This window comes from Bombina bombina, chromosome 3 (genome assembly GCF_027579735.1).
Source record: "Bombina bombina isolate aBomBom1 chromosome 3, aBomBom1.pri, whole genome shotgun sequence".
Taxonomy (NCBI): Eukaryota; Metazoa; Chordata; class Amphibia; order Anura; family Bombinatoridae; genus Bombina; species Bombina bombina.
The window spans coordinates 1,218,825,200-1,218,841,885 of record NC_069501.1 but is presented as its reverse complement, the minus strand read 5'-3'; the positions used below and the strand labels follow the sequence as shown (position 1 = coordinate 1,218,841,885).

Below are 16,686 nucleotides of genomic sequence, written 5' to 3'. Positions count from 1 at the left end.
ATGCTCTGGTCTTTTGGGGAAGTCTTAGTCTGAACTGCCTGGTCCTTAAGGGGTTAAAATTGAAACTTACAAATTCACCTTTCTATCCCTTTAAGCCTGATCAATTAATAAGGTTTTAGGTATCGAACTATGACAAATATCAGCTGGCATGGATTGCATATAGGTAAAATAGTATCTTAGTGATCTACATTAATACTTGTAACCAATAAACACAAGATACTCAAAATAGTAAATAGACAAATTACACTGTTAGATACAAAACCTATTTTTATTTAACATTAAGAACGGTTACAAATACCGTTATATTTTAGAACAGCGTTTTAGTTTTTCGTTCCAGACTTCTTTTTCATCTAAAACGGCTAACAGAAAAACACATTGTAATGGCTTAAACTGCTTGAAACAAAGCAAGTAGTAATTTTTTCCCCTCAACTAATATAAACCAAGTAATTGAAAACACTAAGCATTGTCAATTAAACTGAAGACTAAGTATTCTAGTACAAATCTAGAACACTGCAAATTCATGATGAAATGCTGGAAGGGAAGAGATATTAATGGTGTAAACATCTTTTAAATAATTTAACTTCATAACGGCTAGAGGTGGCAGTAGAGTTAATAGGATCTACAATCAGTTGACAGATTGCTGAGGGGGAGATTATCTGGAACCAGGACATTGTGAATTGTGAGTTGATGTTGGAATGACTAATATGAAACAAAAGGACAAAGTCTATTAAAAATTTAAGTTGCATTGTTCTTTTACAAGATGTTGCACAGTACATGTAAGTTTAACTTGGTCAAAAGGCATCCACATCTGTCACCGGAAACTGTAAAATAAAGAAAAAAAAGTAATTGGCAAATAGCAAAATGTATAAACCATGAAGAAAAAGGACCAAAGTTTTATTACTATAATATGAATTAACATACTAACTGCTGAATCAACAGGAATTACAACATTTGCATTATATTGCCGACAAAGGCTTGCCATAGCCACAATTTTAGTATAAAAACAAAATTTATGCTTACCTGATAAATTTATTTCTCTTGTGGTGTATCCAGTCCACAGGTTCATCCATTACTTGTGGGATATTCTCCTTCCCAACAGGAAGCTGCAAGAGGACACCCACAGCAGAGCTGTCTATATAGCTCCTCCCCTAACTGCCACCCCCAGTCATTCGACCGAAAAAAGGAGAAACTATAGGGTGCAGTGGTGACTGCAGTTTAAAATAAAAAACACCTGCCTAAAAATGACAGGGCGGGCCGTGGACTGGATACACCACAAGAGAAAAAATTTATCAGGTAAGCATAAATGTTTTCTCTTGTAAAGGTGTATCCAGTCCACGGGTTCATCCATTACTTGTGGGATACCAATACCAAAGCTTTAGGACACGGATGAAGGGAGGGACAAGGCAGGCCCTTAAATGGAAGGCACCACTGCCTGTAAGACCTTTCTCCCAAAAATAGCCTCAGAAGAAGCAAAAGTATCGAATTTGTAGAATTTAGAAAAAGTATGAAGCGAAGACCAAGTCGCCGCCTTACAAATCTGTTCAACAGAGGCCTTATTTTTAAAAGCCCATGTGGAAGCTACCGCTCTAGTGGAATGAGCTGTAATTCTTTCAGGAGGCTGCTGGCCAGCAGTCTCATAAGCTAAGCGTATTATACTTCTTAGCCAAAAAGATAGAGAAGTTGCCGAAGCCTTTTGGCCTCTCCTCTGTCCAGAGTAGACAACAAACAAAGCAGATGTTTGACGAAAATCCTTCGTAGCTTGTAAATAAAACTTTAAAGCACGAACCACATCAAGATTGTGTAAAAGACGTTCCTTCTTTGAGGAAGGATTAGGACATAATGAAGGAACAACAATCTCCTGATTGATGTTCTTCTTAGATACTACATTAGGAAGAAACCCAGGTTTGGTACGCAAAACTATCTTATCTGCATGGAAAATCAGATAAGGGGAATCACACTGTAAAGCAGATAACTCCGAAACTCTTCGAGCCGAGGAGATAGCTACTAGAAACAGAACTTTCCAAGATAAAAGTTTAATATCTATGGAATGCAGAGGCTCAAACGGAACCCCTTGAAGAACCTTAAGAACTAAATTTAAACTCCATGGCGGAGCAACAGGTTTAAACACAGGCTTAATTCTAACTAAAGCCTGACAAAACGCCTGAACGTCTGGAACCTCAGCCAGACGTTTGTGCAAAAGAATAGACAAAGCAGAAATCTGTCCCTTTAAGGAACTAGCAGACAATCCTTTCTCCAATCCCTCCTGGAGAAAAGATAATATTCTAGGAATCCTGACTTTACTCCATGAGTAACCCTTGGATTCACACCAATGAAGATATTTACACCATATCTTATGATAGATTTTACTGGTGACAGGCTTTCGAGCCTGAATTAAGGTATCAATGACCGACTCGGAAAAAGCACGCTTTGATAGAATCAAGCGTTCAATCTCCAAGCAGTCAGACGCAGAGAAATTAGATTTGTTTGTTTGAAAGGACCTTGAAGTAGAAGGTCCTGTCTCAGCGGCAGAGTCCATGGTGGAAAGGATGACATGTCCACCAGATCTGCATACCAAGTCCTGCGTGGCCACGCAGGAGATATCAAAATCACCGAAGCTCTCTCCTGCTTGATCTTGGCAAGCAGACGAGGGAGCAGAGGAAACGGTGGAAACACATAAGCCAGGCTGAAGGACCAGGGTGCTGCTAGAGCATCTATCAGCGCTGCCTTGGGATCCCTGGAACCGTAACAAGGAAGCTTGGCGTTCTGACGAGACGCCATGAGATCCAGTTCTGGTTTGCCCCATAGATGAATCAACTGGGCAAATACCTCCGGATGGAGTTCCCACTCCCGCGGATGAAAAGTCTGCTGACTTAAAAAATCTGCCTCCCAGTATATGGATAGCCGAGAGATGGCAAGAGTGAACCTCTGCCCATAGAATTATCTTTGAAACCTCCAACATCGCCAGGGGGCTCTTTATACCCCCCTGATGGTTGATATAGGCTACAGTCGTGATGTTGTCTGACTGAAATCTGATGAACCTGACCGCAGCTAGCCGAGGCCAAGCCTGAAGAGCAATAAATATCGCTCTTAGTTACAGAATGTTTATCGGAAGGAGGGCTTCCTCCTGAGTCCACGAACCCTGAGCCTTCAGGGAGTTCCAGACTGCGCCCCAGCCCAGAAGGCTGGCATCTGTCGTCACTATAGTCCATTCTGGCCTGCGGAAGCTCATTCCCCTGGACAGATGGACCCCGAGATAGCCACCAGAGAAGAGAATCTCTGGTCTCTTGATCCAGATTTAGCTGAGGGGACAAATCTGTAATCCCCATTCCACTGATTGAGCATGCAAAGTTGCAGTGGTATGAGATGTAGGCAGGCAAACGGAACTATGTCCATTGCCGCTACCATTAAGCCGATTACTTCCATACACTGAGCCACTGACGGCTGAGAAGTGGAATAAAGAGCACGGCAGGAAGTTAGAAGCTTTGACAACCTGACCTCTGTCAGAAAAATCTTCATTTCTACTGAATCTATCAGAGTTCCTAGGAAGGAAACTCTTGTGACAGGGGAGAGAGAACTCTTCTTCGTTCACCTTCCACCCGTGAGACCTCAGAAAGGCCAGAACAATGTACGTATGGGACTTGGCGATTTGAAAAGTCGACGCCTGTATCAGAATGTCGTCTAGGTAAGGGGCCACCGCTATGCCCCGTGGCCTTAGAACCGCCAGTAGGGACCCTAGAACCTTTGTAAAGATTCTTGGTGCCGTGGCTAACCCGAAGGGAAGAGCCACAAACTGGTAATGCCTGTCTAGGAAGGCAAACTTGAGAAACCGATGATGATCTCTGTGTATCGGAATGTGGAGATAAGTATCCTTTAAGTCCACGGTAGTCATATATTGACCCTCCTGGATCAAAGGTAGGATGGTTCGAATAGTCTCCATCTTGAAGGATGGGACCCTGAGAAATTTGTTTAGTATCTTGAGATCCAAAATTGGTCTGAAAGTTCCCTCTTTTTTGGGAACTATAAACAGATTTGAATAGAATCCTTGCCCCTTTTCCTCCCTTGGAACTGGGTGGATCACTCCCATGACCAGAAGGTCTTGAACACAACGTAAGAATGCCTCTCTCTTTATCTGGTTTGCAGATAATTGTGAGAGATGAAATCTCCCTTTTGGAGATGAGGCTTTGAAATCCAGAAGAAATCCATTGGAAACAATCTCCAGAGGCCAGGGATCCTGGACGTCTCTTGCCCAAGCCTGGGAGAAGAGAGAAAGTCTGCCCCCAACTAGATCCGGTCCTGGATCGGGGGCTACTCCTTCATGCTGTCTTAGAGGCAGCAGCAGGTTTTTTGGCCTGCTTTCCCTTGCTCCAAGCCTGGTTAGGTCTCTAGACTGGCTTGGACTGGGCAAAATTTCCTTCTTGTTTTGCAGTAGAGGAAGTTGAAGCTGCGCCACTCTTTAAGTTCCGAAAGGAACAAAAATTAGTCTGTTTGGTCCTTAATTTGTTGGACCTATCCTGGGGAAGGGCGTGGCCTTTCCCTCCAGTAATATCAGAAATGATCTCCTTCAGTCCAGGCCCGAATAGGGTCTGCCCTTTGAAGGAGATGTTGAGAAGCTTAGACTTTGAAGTAACGTCAGCTGACCAGGATTTAAGCCATAGCGCCCTACGCGCCTGAATGGCAAAACCTGAATTCTTAGCCGTTAGCTTAGTTAAATTAAAAGCGGCGTCAGAAATAAATGAATTGGCTAACTTAAGAGCTTTAAGCCTGTCTAGGATATCATCCAACGGGGTCTCCACCTGAAGAGCCTCTTCAAGAGACTCGAACCAGAAAGCCGCTGCAGCAGTGACTGAGGCAATGCATGCAAGAGGCTGGAGAATAAGACCTTGTTGTATTAAGATTTTCTTAAGGAAACCCTATATTTTTTTTATCCATTGGATGTAGGAAAGCACAACTGTCCTCGACGGGGATAGTTGTACGCTTAGCTAGGGTAGATACTGCTCCCTCCACCTTAGGGACCGTCTGCCACGAGTCCCGTGTAGCGGCATCTATGGGAAACATCCTTTTAAACGCAGGAGGGGGAGAGAACGGTACACCTGGTCTATCCCATTCCTTCGTAATAATTTCTGAAAACCTCTTAGGGATTGGAAAAACATCAGTGTAAACAGGCACTGCAAAGTATTTGTCCATTTTACACAATTTCTCTGGGACTACAATGGTGTCAGTCATCCAGAGTTGCTAAAACCTCCCTGAGCAACAAGCGGAGGTGTTCAAGCTTAAATTTAAATGCTGTCATTTCAGAGTCAGACTGGAGTAACGCCTTCCCTGAATCAGAAATGTCACCCACAGATAGAAGCTCTCCTGCTTCGGCTTCTGTACATTGTGAGGGTATATCAGACATAGCTACTAAAGCGTCAGGAAGCTCTGTATTTGTTCTAGCCCCAGAGCCGTCTCGCTTTCCTTGTAACCCTGGCAGTTTGGACAACACCTCTGTGAGGGTATGATTCATAACTGCCGCAATGTCTTGTAAGGTAAACGCATTGGATGCGCTAGATGTACTTGGCGTCACTTGCACGGGAGATATAGGTTCGGACACATTGGGAGAGCTAGGTGGTTTAACCTCCCTTTGGTCAGTCTGAGAAACCTCTGGTGATAAATCCTTAAAACCCATAATATGGTCTTTATAACTTATAGAAAGGTCAGTGCATTTGGCACACATTCTAAGAGGGGGTTCCGCAATGGCTTCTAAACATAATGAACAAGGAGTTTCCTCTATGTCAGACATGTTTAACAGACTAGTAATGAGACCAGCAAGCTTGGAAAACACTTTAATAAATGTGAAAAAGCAATTAAATAAAAACGGTACTGTGCCTTTAAGAGAAAAAAAAACTACCTCACAAACTGCAAAACAGTGATAAAAAGTAGTAAACTCTACGAAATTTTTACAGTGTGTATAAGAGACTAAAGCAGCATTGCACCCACTTGCAAATGGATGATCAACCCCTTAGGCCCCTAAACGGATTAGAAAAATGGAAAAACCGTTAAACAGTCAAACACACTGCCACAGCTCTGCTGTGGCCCTACCTGCCCTTAAACACGATTTTTTGCAGGAAAAACACCCTCTATAGTGGTCCTAGATGCCAGAGGACTCCTTTAAGGAAGCTGTATGTCTCAGTCTGAATATCAACTGCGCATAAAGTGCGTGAAAATAGGCGCCTCCCACCATACACTTTATGTCAGAGGGCCTTTTTTAGGAGTGATCTAACAAGCCATGTGGAAAACTAGGCCCCAAAATAAAGATTTATTACCCTCAGAGAAAAAACGTTTTTACTATAAAACATGCAAACGTTTTTACACTAAGTAATATGAGTATTAAGACGATTACCTTTTTTGCAAGCATGATCCCAGTTGCTGTTAAATCACTATCAGGCTTACCTTAAATATACCAGGCACTGTCAGCATTTTCTAGACCTTATCTCTCTAGAAAAAAAATATACTGAACATACCTCAAAGCAGGCAATCTGCAGACCGTCCCCCCAACTGAAGTTTTCTTTCCATACTCTTCAGTTATATGTGAGAACAGCAATGGACCTTAGTTACAATCCGCTAAGATCATCAAACCTCCAGGCAGAATTCTTCTTCCAATATCTGCCTGAGAGTAAAAACAGTACAACGCCGGTACCGTTTAAAAATAACAAACTTTTGATTTGTGTATGCGTGATTACGTGTGTATATATGTATGCGTGATTACGTGTGTATATGTGTATGCGTGATTACGTGTGTATTTATGTATGCGTGATTACGTGTGTATATATGTATGCGTGATTACGTGTGTATATATGTATGCGTGATTACGTGTGTATATATGTATGCGTGATTACGTGTGTATATATGTATGCGTGATTACGTGTGTATATATGTATGCGTGATTACGTGTGTATATATGTATGCGTGATTACGTGTGTATATATGTATGCGTGATTACGTGTGTATATATGTATGCGTGATTACGTGTGTATATGTATGCGTGATTACGTGTGTATATGTATGCATACACACACATACACATATATATATATATATATATATATATATATATACATACACACATATACATATACACACACACATATGTAAATATATATATACACATATCTCTCTCTCTACACACACACACATACCATTTATCATTTTATATTTATATTACAATCTCAAAATGTTTAACGTCCCTTTAGAGGATATATTATAAAGCTCTGGGGGTGTTACTAGCTTGTTTCCAAGACAAACTGTACAAAGACTGGTCAGAGCTACAATATTTGTATAAATCTTGCTTTTAGGTGTTAATGTAAATATATAGAACCAACTCACCACCACTAAGTAGGTCAGTGATCAACATCTGCATCTTCAAACTGTCCTGCTACTGGCGGAGCAGCTTCCACATCCATCCCATCTGAGTAAGGAAAGGACAATCAGTATTTTCTTGACAGGCACTTAACAAAAGACTCAAACTAGCAATGCTATATTCAATAAGACATTGTAAGATAGTAATAATAATGTTTTATAAATATTTGTTTATTCAAGGGGGCAGAATGTAGGCGTATTGATAGCTCCCCGTGTAAAAGGGACAGTAAAGTCATATTCATGACTTAGACAAAGCATACAATTTTAACCCCTTAAAGACCAGACCATTTTTTAATCAGTTAGGGACCAGGGCTATTTTTACATTTCTGCTGTGTTTGTGTTTAGCTCTTACTCATTTACTGTACTCACACATTAACCGTACCCACACATTTACCGTTTTTCTCGCCATTAAATTGACTTTCTAAAAATACCATTATTTCCATCATATCTTATAATTTACTAAAAATTTTTTTTTATAAAATAGGAAAAAAATGGGGGGGGGGGGGGGATTTCTAACTTTGACCCACCAATAAAACCCCATGCTAAATAGTTTAAAAATGTTGTCCTTAGTTTAGAAATATTTACATGTTCTTTGCTTTTTTTTCTCTCAAAATTAGCAATAGTTACATGGTAACACTGATATCTGTGAGGAATCCCTGAATAACCCTTCACATGTGTATATTTTTTTTTGTAGACAACCCCATCTATTAATCTAGGCCCATTTTTGGTATAATTCATGCCACCATTTCACCACCAAATGCGATCCAATTAAAAACAAATAAAAATAATTTATATTTTCAAACACTTTAGGTTTCTCACTGAAATTATTTACAAACAGCTTGTGCAATTATGGCACATATGGTTGTAAATGCTTCTCTGGGATCCCCTTTGTTTAGAAATAGCATACATATTGCTTTGGCATTGCTTTTTGGTAATTTGAATGCCGCCAATTGCTGCTGCGCACCAGACTTTTTTTATGCCCAGCGTGAAGGGGTTAATTAGGTAGCTTGTAGGGTTAATGTAAGCTTTAGCGTAGAGATCAGCCTCCCACCTGACACATCCCACCCCCTGATCCCTCTCAAAAAGCTCTCTTCCCTCCCCTACAATTATCATCCCCATCTTAAGTACTGGCAGAAAGTCTAAAATAATATTAAAAAGTACTAAAATAAAAATAAGAAAATGTATGCTTACCTGATAAATGTATTTATTTTTTGACACGATGAGTCCACGGATCATCTTAATTACTAATGGGATATTCACCTCCTGGTCAGCAGGAGGCGGCAAAGAGCGCCACAGCAGAGCTGTTAAATAGCTCGTTCCTTCCCTCCCACTCAAGTCATTCGACTGAAGTTAAGGAAAGAAAGGAACAACCAAGGTGCAGAGGTGTCTGAAGTTTATAATACCCAACAGCCTGTCTTACAAGAACAGGGCGGGCCGTGGACTCATCGTGTCAAAAGAGAAAGATTTATCAGGCAAGCATACATTTTCTTTTCTTTTTTATGACACGATGAGTCCACGTTTCATCTCAATTACTAATGGGATTCAATGCCCAAGCTAGAGTACACAGATGATATGAGAGGGACAAGACAGGGAACCTAAACGGAAGGCACCACTGCTTGAAGAACCTTTTTCCCAAAAGCGGCCTCAGCTAAAGCAAGTGTGTCAAATTTGTAAAACTGACAGAGTGTGAAGAGAGGACCAAGTTGCAGCCTTGCAAATCTGTTCCAGAGAAGCTTCATTTTTGAATGCCCATGAGGAAGCAACAGCCCTCGTGGAATGAGCCGTAACCCTCTCGGGAGTCTGCTGTCCACCAGTCTCATAAGCAAAACGTATGATACTCCTCAGCCAAAAAGAAAGAGAAGTAGCCGTAGCTTTCTGTCCCTTATATTTTCCTGAGAAAATCACAAACAAAGAAGAAGACTGACAAAAAGTTCCTAGTCGCCTGCAGGTAAAACTTTAAAGCACGGACCACGTCCAAATTGTGCAGAAGTCGTTCTGAGAAGAAGGATTAGGACACAAAGAAGGAACAACAATCTCATGATTAATGTGCCGATCAGAAACAACCTTAGGAAGAAATCCTACTTTAGTACTTGAAACTACCTTATCTGAATGGAAAATAAGGTAAGGAGACTCGTACTGCAATGCCGAGAGCTCTGACACTCTCCGAGCAGAAGAAATAAGAAATAAAAAAACTTTCCAAGATAATTTAATATCTAAGGAATGCATAGGCTCAAACGGAGCCCCTTGAATAACTTTGAGAACTAAATTAAGACTCCATGGAGGAGTAACTTGTTTGAACACAGGCCTGATCCTGACCAATGCCTAACGAAATGATTGTACATCTGGGACATCCGCCAGACGTTTGTGTAACAAAATGGATAAGGCTGAGATTTGACCCTTTAAGGAACGCGTCGATAAACCCTTCTCCAAACCCTCTTGGAGAACCCTGAGCTTTTAGGGAGCCCCAGACTGCTCCCCACCCCACCCCAGAAGGCTGGCGTCTGTTGTCACAATAACCCAAGATGGTCTGCGAAAGCAGGTTCCCTGGGAGAGATGATACAGAGACAACCACCATTAAAGAGAGTCCCTTGTCTCCTGCTCCAGAGTTATTCGAGGAGACAAGTCAGCATAATCTCCGTTCCATTGACTGATTATGTTTAATTGCAGAGGTCTGAGGTGGAACCGAGCAAACGGGATGATGTCCATTGCTGCTACCATCAGCCCGATTACCTCCATACACTGAGCCAGAGACGGCCGGGGAGTAGAATGAAGGACTAGGCAAGTATCGATAATCTTTGATTTCCTGACTTCTGTCAGAAAAATCTTCATAGACAGGGAGTCTATTATGGTTCCCAAGGAGGTTACCCTTGTGTCTGGAACTAAGGAACTCTTTCCTAAATTTACCTTCCACCCGTGAGTTCTCATGAAAGATAACACCATGTTGGTGTGGGATCTTGCTTGTTGAAAGGATGGCGCCTGGACTAGAATGTCATCCAGATAAGGCGCCACCCCAATGTCCCGTGACCAAAGCCCCGCCAACAGAGACCCCAGAACCTTTGTGAAAATTCTGGGAGCAGTGGCAAGACCGAAAGGAAGAGCCACGAACTGGAAGCGTTTGTCCTGGAAGGCAAACCTTAGGAACTTGTGATGATCCCTGTAAATAGGAACATGTAGGTACGCGTCCTTTAAATCCACTGTTGTCATAAATTGACTCTCGTGGATCAAGGGAAGAATGGAACGAATAGTTTCCATCTTGAAGGACGGAACCCCGAGATAATTGGTCTGAAGGTTCCCTCCTTTTTGGGAACCACAAACGGATTGGAATAAAAACCCTGACCCTGTTCCAGTCCCGGAACGGGGACAATTACTCCCAGGCAGAAAGGTCTCTTATGCAGTTTAAGAACATCTCTCTCTTTGTCTAGTTTGCAGATAATCTTGAAAGTAGAAACCTGCCTCTGGGAGGAAAATTTTTGAACTCTAGTTTGTATCCCTGGGACACAATTTCTATTGCCCAGGGATCCTGAACCCAAACCTGAGCGAAGAAGGAAAGTCTGCCCCCTACAAGATACGATCCTGGATTGGGGGGCAGGCCCTTCATGCTGTCTTGGATTTAATAGCAGGCTTCTTGGATTACTTTCCCTTAGTCCAAGACTGGTTCGGTCTCCATGCAGGTTTGGATTGTTCCTGCTTAGGAGGAAGAATTTCCTTTGAAATTTCGAAAGAAACAAAAATTACTCTGCCATCCTGTTTGTTTCTCTTATCTTGAGGGAGAAGATGACCCTTACATCCCATGATATCAGAGATAATTTCCGATAGGCCAGGTCCAAACAATGTCTTCCCCTTGTAAGGAATAGCCAGAAGCTCAGACTTAGAAAAAACATCCGCAGACCAAGGCTTTAACCATAAGGCTCTGCGAGCTAGAATAGAGAAGCCCGAAATCTTAGCTCCCAGCTTAATAATTTGAAGGGAAGCGTCCGTAATAAAGGCATTAGCTAGCTGAAGAGCCTTTATCCTGTGCATCAAACCAATATGCCGCCGCTCTAGTGACAGTAGCAATGCACGCAGCTGGCTGCCATTGCAGACCCTGGTGAACATAAATCTTTTTCAGTAGACCTAACTTCTTGTCCATAGGATCTTTGAAAGCACAACTATCCTCTATGGGAATAGTAGTTTTCTTGGCCAAGGTGGAAATGGCCCCTTCCACCTTAGGAACTGTTTGCCAAGCCTCCTTGAAAGAGTGAGCTATGGGAAACATCTTTATAAAAATAGGAGAGGGAGAAAAGGGTATGCCTGGTCTATCCCAGGCAATAAACTTTCTGAATCTGAGATCTCACCCTCAGATGCTACAGTAGTACCCTCCTTATGTCCTTGGGAGGGTACCTCTGAAATTGCAACAATTGCATCAGAACTTACTGAATGTCTGGTTTTCCTCTTACGTTTGCCCTGTAACAATGGGAAAGCAGACAATGCATCAGAAATTGTAGAAGACATGAGCAAAGCTATGTCCTTTAAAGTAACTCCAGCGGGCGCTAGAGTAGAAGTGCAGGGCACTGTTTGTGTGGGCGGTAAAATTTGGGATGCTTGGGGAGAAAGCTGCGGCATACCTTGACACACGTCAGACTCTTGGACAGCATCCGCTCTTGAAATATTTTGCTCAGAAAAACATATTTTCCCTATAAGCTAAAGTCCTCTCAATACATGAGTGACAGAAAGGGACAGATGGTTCCACATAAACATCCAAACATAAGGAGCAAGTGACATTTTGCAAGGCTTTATGGTCCATGCTGTTCACTATGTATGAATTAACTCCAAATGAATAAAAAAAAACTCACATAATTTATGCTTACCTGATAAATGTATTTCTCTTGGTGTATCCAGTCCACGGATCATCCATTACTTGTGGATATTCTCCTTCCCAACAGGAAGTTGCAAGAGGATCACCTATAGCAGAGCTGCTATATAGCTCCTCTCCTAACTGCCATATCCTATCCAGTCATTCGACCGAAGACAAGCAGAGAAAGGAGAAACCATAGGGTGCAGTGGTGACTGTAGTTTAAAGTTAAAAATTACCTGCCTTAAAATGACAGGGCGGGCCGTGGACTGGATACACCACAAGAGAAATACATTTATCAGGCAAGCATAAATGTTTTCTCTTGTAAGGTGTATCCAGTCCACGGATCATCCATTACTTGTGGGATACCAATACCAAAGCTAAAGTACACGGATGAAGGGAGGAACAAGGCAGGTACCACTGCCTGTAAAACCTCCCAAAAATAGCCTCAGAAGAAGCAAAAGTATCAAATTTATAAAACTTTGAAAAGGTATGAAGCGAAGACCAAGTCGCCGCCTTGCAAATCTGTTGAACAGAAGCCTCGTATTTAAAAGCCCATGTGGAAGCCACAGCTCTAGTAGAATGAGCTGTAATCCTTTCAGGAGGCTGCTGGCCAGCAGTCTCATAAGCTAAGCGGATTATGCTTCTTAGCCAAAACGAAAGAGGTTGCCGAAGCCTTTTGGCCTCTCCTCTGTCCAGAGTAGACAACAAACAAAGCAGATGTTTGACGAAAATCTTTAGTAGCTCGTAAATAAAACTTTAAAGCACGAACCACGTCAAGATTGTGTAATAGACGTTCCTTCTTTGAAGAAGGATTAGGACACAATGATGGAACAACAATCTCCTGATTGATATTCTTATTAGATACCACCTTAGGTAAAAACCCAGGTTTGGTACGCAGAACTACCTTATCCGCATGGAAGATTAGATAAGGAGAAACACATTGTAAGGCAGATAACTCGGAAACTCTACGAGCCGAGGAAATAGCTACCAAAAAAAGAACTTTCCAAGATAAAAGTTTGATATCTATGGAATGAAGAGGTTCAAACGGAACCCCTTGAAGAACTTTAAGAACCAAATTTAAGCTCCATGGCGGAGCAACAGGTTTAAACACAGGCTTGATTCTAACTAAAGCCTGAACGTCTGGAACATCCGCCAGACGCTTGTGCAAAAGAATAGACAGAGCAGAAATCTGTCCCTTTAAGGAACTAGCTGACAATCCTTTTTCCAATCCTTCTTGGAGAAATTATAATATCCTGGGAATCCTGACTTTACTCCATGAGTAACCCTTGGATTCACACCAATAAAGATATTTACGCCATATCTTATGATAGATTTTCCTGGTGACAGGCTTTCGTGCCTGAATTAAGGTATCAATGACTGACTGAGAAACCACGCTTTGATAAAATCAAGCGTTCAATCTCCAGGCAGTCAGTATCAGAGAAATTAGATTTGGATGGTTGAAAGGACCTTGAAGTAGAAGGTCCTGTCTCAGCGGCAGAGTCCATGGTGGAAAGGACGACATGTCCACCAGATCTGCATACCAAGTCCTGCGTGGCCACGCAGGCGCTATCAAGATCACCAACGCTCTCTCCTGCTTGATTTTGGCAATCAGACGAGGGAGCAGAGGAAACGGTGGAAACACATAAGCCAGGTTGAAAGACCAAGGTGCTGCTAGAGCATCTATCAGCGTCGCCTTGGGATCCCTGGACCTGGATCCGTAACAAGGAAGTTTGGCGTTCTGGCGAGACGCCATGAGATCCAGTTCTGGTTTGCCCCAACGATGAATCAATTGTGCAAACACCTCCGGATGGAGTTTCCACTCCCCCGGATGAAAAGTCTGACGACTTAGAAAATCCGCCTCCCAGTTCTCTACACCTGGGATATGGATAGCTGATAGGTGGCAAGAGTGAATCTCTGCCCAGCGAATTATCTTTGAGACTTCTAACATCGCTAGGGAACTCCTTGTTCCCCCTTGATGGTTGATGTAAGCCACAGTCGTGATGTTGTCCGACTGAAATCTGATGAACCTCATTGTCGCTAGCTGAGGCCAAGCCTGAAGAGCATTGAATATCGCTCTCAGTTCCAGAATGTTTATTGGAAGGAGTGTCTCCTCCTGAGTCCACGATCCCTGAGCCTTCAGGGAGTTCCAGACTGCCCCCCAGCCTAGAAGGCTGGCATCTGTCGTTACTATTGTCCAATCTGGCCTGCGGAAGGACAGATGGACCCGAGATAACCACCAGAGAAGAGAATCCCTGGTCTCTTGATCCAGATTTAGTAGAGGGGACAAATCTGTGTAATCCCCATTCCACTGACTGAGCATGCAGAGTTGCAGCGGTCTGAGATGTAGGCGGGCAAACGGCACTATGTCCATTGCCGCTACCATTAAGCCGATTACTTCCATACACTGAGCCACCGAAGGGCGAGGAGTGGAATAAAGAACACGGCAGGAATATAGAAGCTTTGATAACCTGGTCTCTGTCAGGTAAATCCTCATTTCTACAGAAAGGAGACTCTTGTGAGAGGGGATAGAGAACTCTTTTCTTCGTTCACTTTCCACCCATGCGACCTCAGAAATGCCAGAACTATGTCCGTATGAGACCTGGACATTTGGAAATTTGACGCCTGTATCAGAATGTCTTCTAAATAAGGGGCCACTGCTATGCCCCGCGGCCTTAGGACCGCCAGAAGTGACCCCAGAACCTTCGTAAAGATTCTTGGGGCTGTAGCTAATCCAAAGGGAAGAGCTACAAACTGGTAATGCCTGTCTAGGAAGGCAAACCTGAGAAACCGATGATGATCTTTGTGTATCGGAATGTGAAGATAAGCATCCTTTAAATCCACTGTAGTCATGTATTGACCCTCCTGGATCATAGGAAGGATGGTACGAATAGTCTCCATCTTGAATGATGGGACTCTGAGGAATTTGTTTAAGATCTTGAGATCTAAAATTGGTCTGAAGGCTCTCTCTTTTTTGGGAACCACAAACAGATTTGAGTAAAATCCCTGTCCCTGTTCCTCCTTTGGAACTGGATGGATCACTCCCATAACTAGGAGGTCTTGAACACAGTGTAAGAAAGCCTCTCTCTTTATCTGGTTTGCAGATAATTATGAAAGGTGAAATCTCCCTTTTGGAGGGGAAGCTTTGAAGTCCAGAAGATATCCCTGGGATATAATTTCCAACGCCCAGGGATCCTGGACATCTCTTGCCCAAGCCTGGGCGAAGAGCGAAAGTCTGCCCCCTACTAGATCCGTTACCGGATAGGGGGCCGATCCTTCATGCTGTTTTAGAGGCAGCAGCAGGATTTTTGGCCTGCTTACCTTTGTTCCAGGTCTGGTTAGGTCTCCAGACCGACTTGGACTGAGCAAAAGTTCCCTCTTGTTTTGCATTAGAGGAAGTTGATGCCGCACTCGCCTTGAAGTTTTGAAAGGCACGAAAATTAGTCTGTTTGGCCCTTGATTTGGACCTATCCTGAGGAAGGGCATGACCTTTTCCTCCAGTGATATCAGAAATTATCTCCTTCAAACCAGGCCCGAATAGGGTTTGCCCCTTGAAGGGAATGTTAAGCAGCTTAGACTTTGAAGTGACGTCAGCTGACCATGATTTAAGCCATAGCGCCCTGCGCGCCTGAATAGCAAAACCAGAATTCTTAGCCGTTAAGTTTAGTCAAATGAACAATGGCATCAGAAACAAAAGAATTGGCTAGCTTAAGTGCTCTAAGCTTGTCAAATATGTCATCCAATGGAGTCTCTACCTGTAAAGCCTCTTCCAGAGACTCAAACCAGAAAGCCGCAGCAGCAGTGACTGGGGCAATGCATGCAAGAGGCTGTAGAATAAAACCTTGTTGAATAAACATTTTCTTAAGGTAACCTAACTTTTTATCCATTGGATCTGAGAAAGCACAACTGTCCTCGACAAGGATAGTAGTACGCTTAGCAATGGTAGAAACTGCTCCCTCCACCTTAGGGACTGTCTGCCATAAGTCCCGTGTGGTGGCATCTATTGGAAAAATTTTCTTAAAAATAGGAGGGGGAGAGAACGGCACACCTGGTCTATCCCATTCCTTAGTAATAATTTCTGTAAACCTTTTAGGTATTGGGAAAACATCAGTGCACACCGGCACTGCATAGTATTTATCCAATCTACACAATTTCTCTGGCACTGCAATTGTATCACAGTCATTCAGAGCAGCTAAAACCTCCCTGAGCAATATGCGGAGGTGTTCAAGCTTAAATTTAAAAGTAGACATATCAGAATCAGGTTGAATCATCTTCCCTGAGTCAGAAACATCACCCACAGAAAGAAGCTCTCCTTCCTCAGCTTCTGCATATTGTGAGGGAGTATCAGACATAGCTCTTAAAGCGTCAGTATGCTCTGTATTTCTTCTAACTCCAGAGCTGTCTCGCTTTCCTCTAAACCCAGGTAGTCTGGATAATACAGCTGACAGTGTGACCGCCGC

The 16,686-nt window shown here is 42.8% G+C and overlaps 1 protein-coding gene across 2 annotated transcripts in view; it reads right to left on the bottom strand.

The window, feature by feature from the left end:
• Positions 1-241: 241 nt before the first annotated feature.
• CLNS1A (chloride nucleotide-sensitive channel 1A) overlaps positions 242-16,686 on the bottom strand; it is a 35,718-nt gene continuing 19,273 nt past the window's right edge. For both annotated transcript variants that reach the window (XM_053705080.1, XM_053705082.1), the window contains exons 6-7: positions 7,363-7,444; positions 242-821 (exon numbers count right to left, since the gene is read on the bottom strand). In XM_053705080.1, the coding sequence (XP_053561055.1) occupies positions 7,377-7,444 (68 nt within the window). In that variant the 3' untranslated portion in view covers positions 242-821; positions 7,363-7,376. The remainder of the gene's footprint in view (positions 822-7,362; positions 7,445-16,686) is intronic.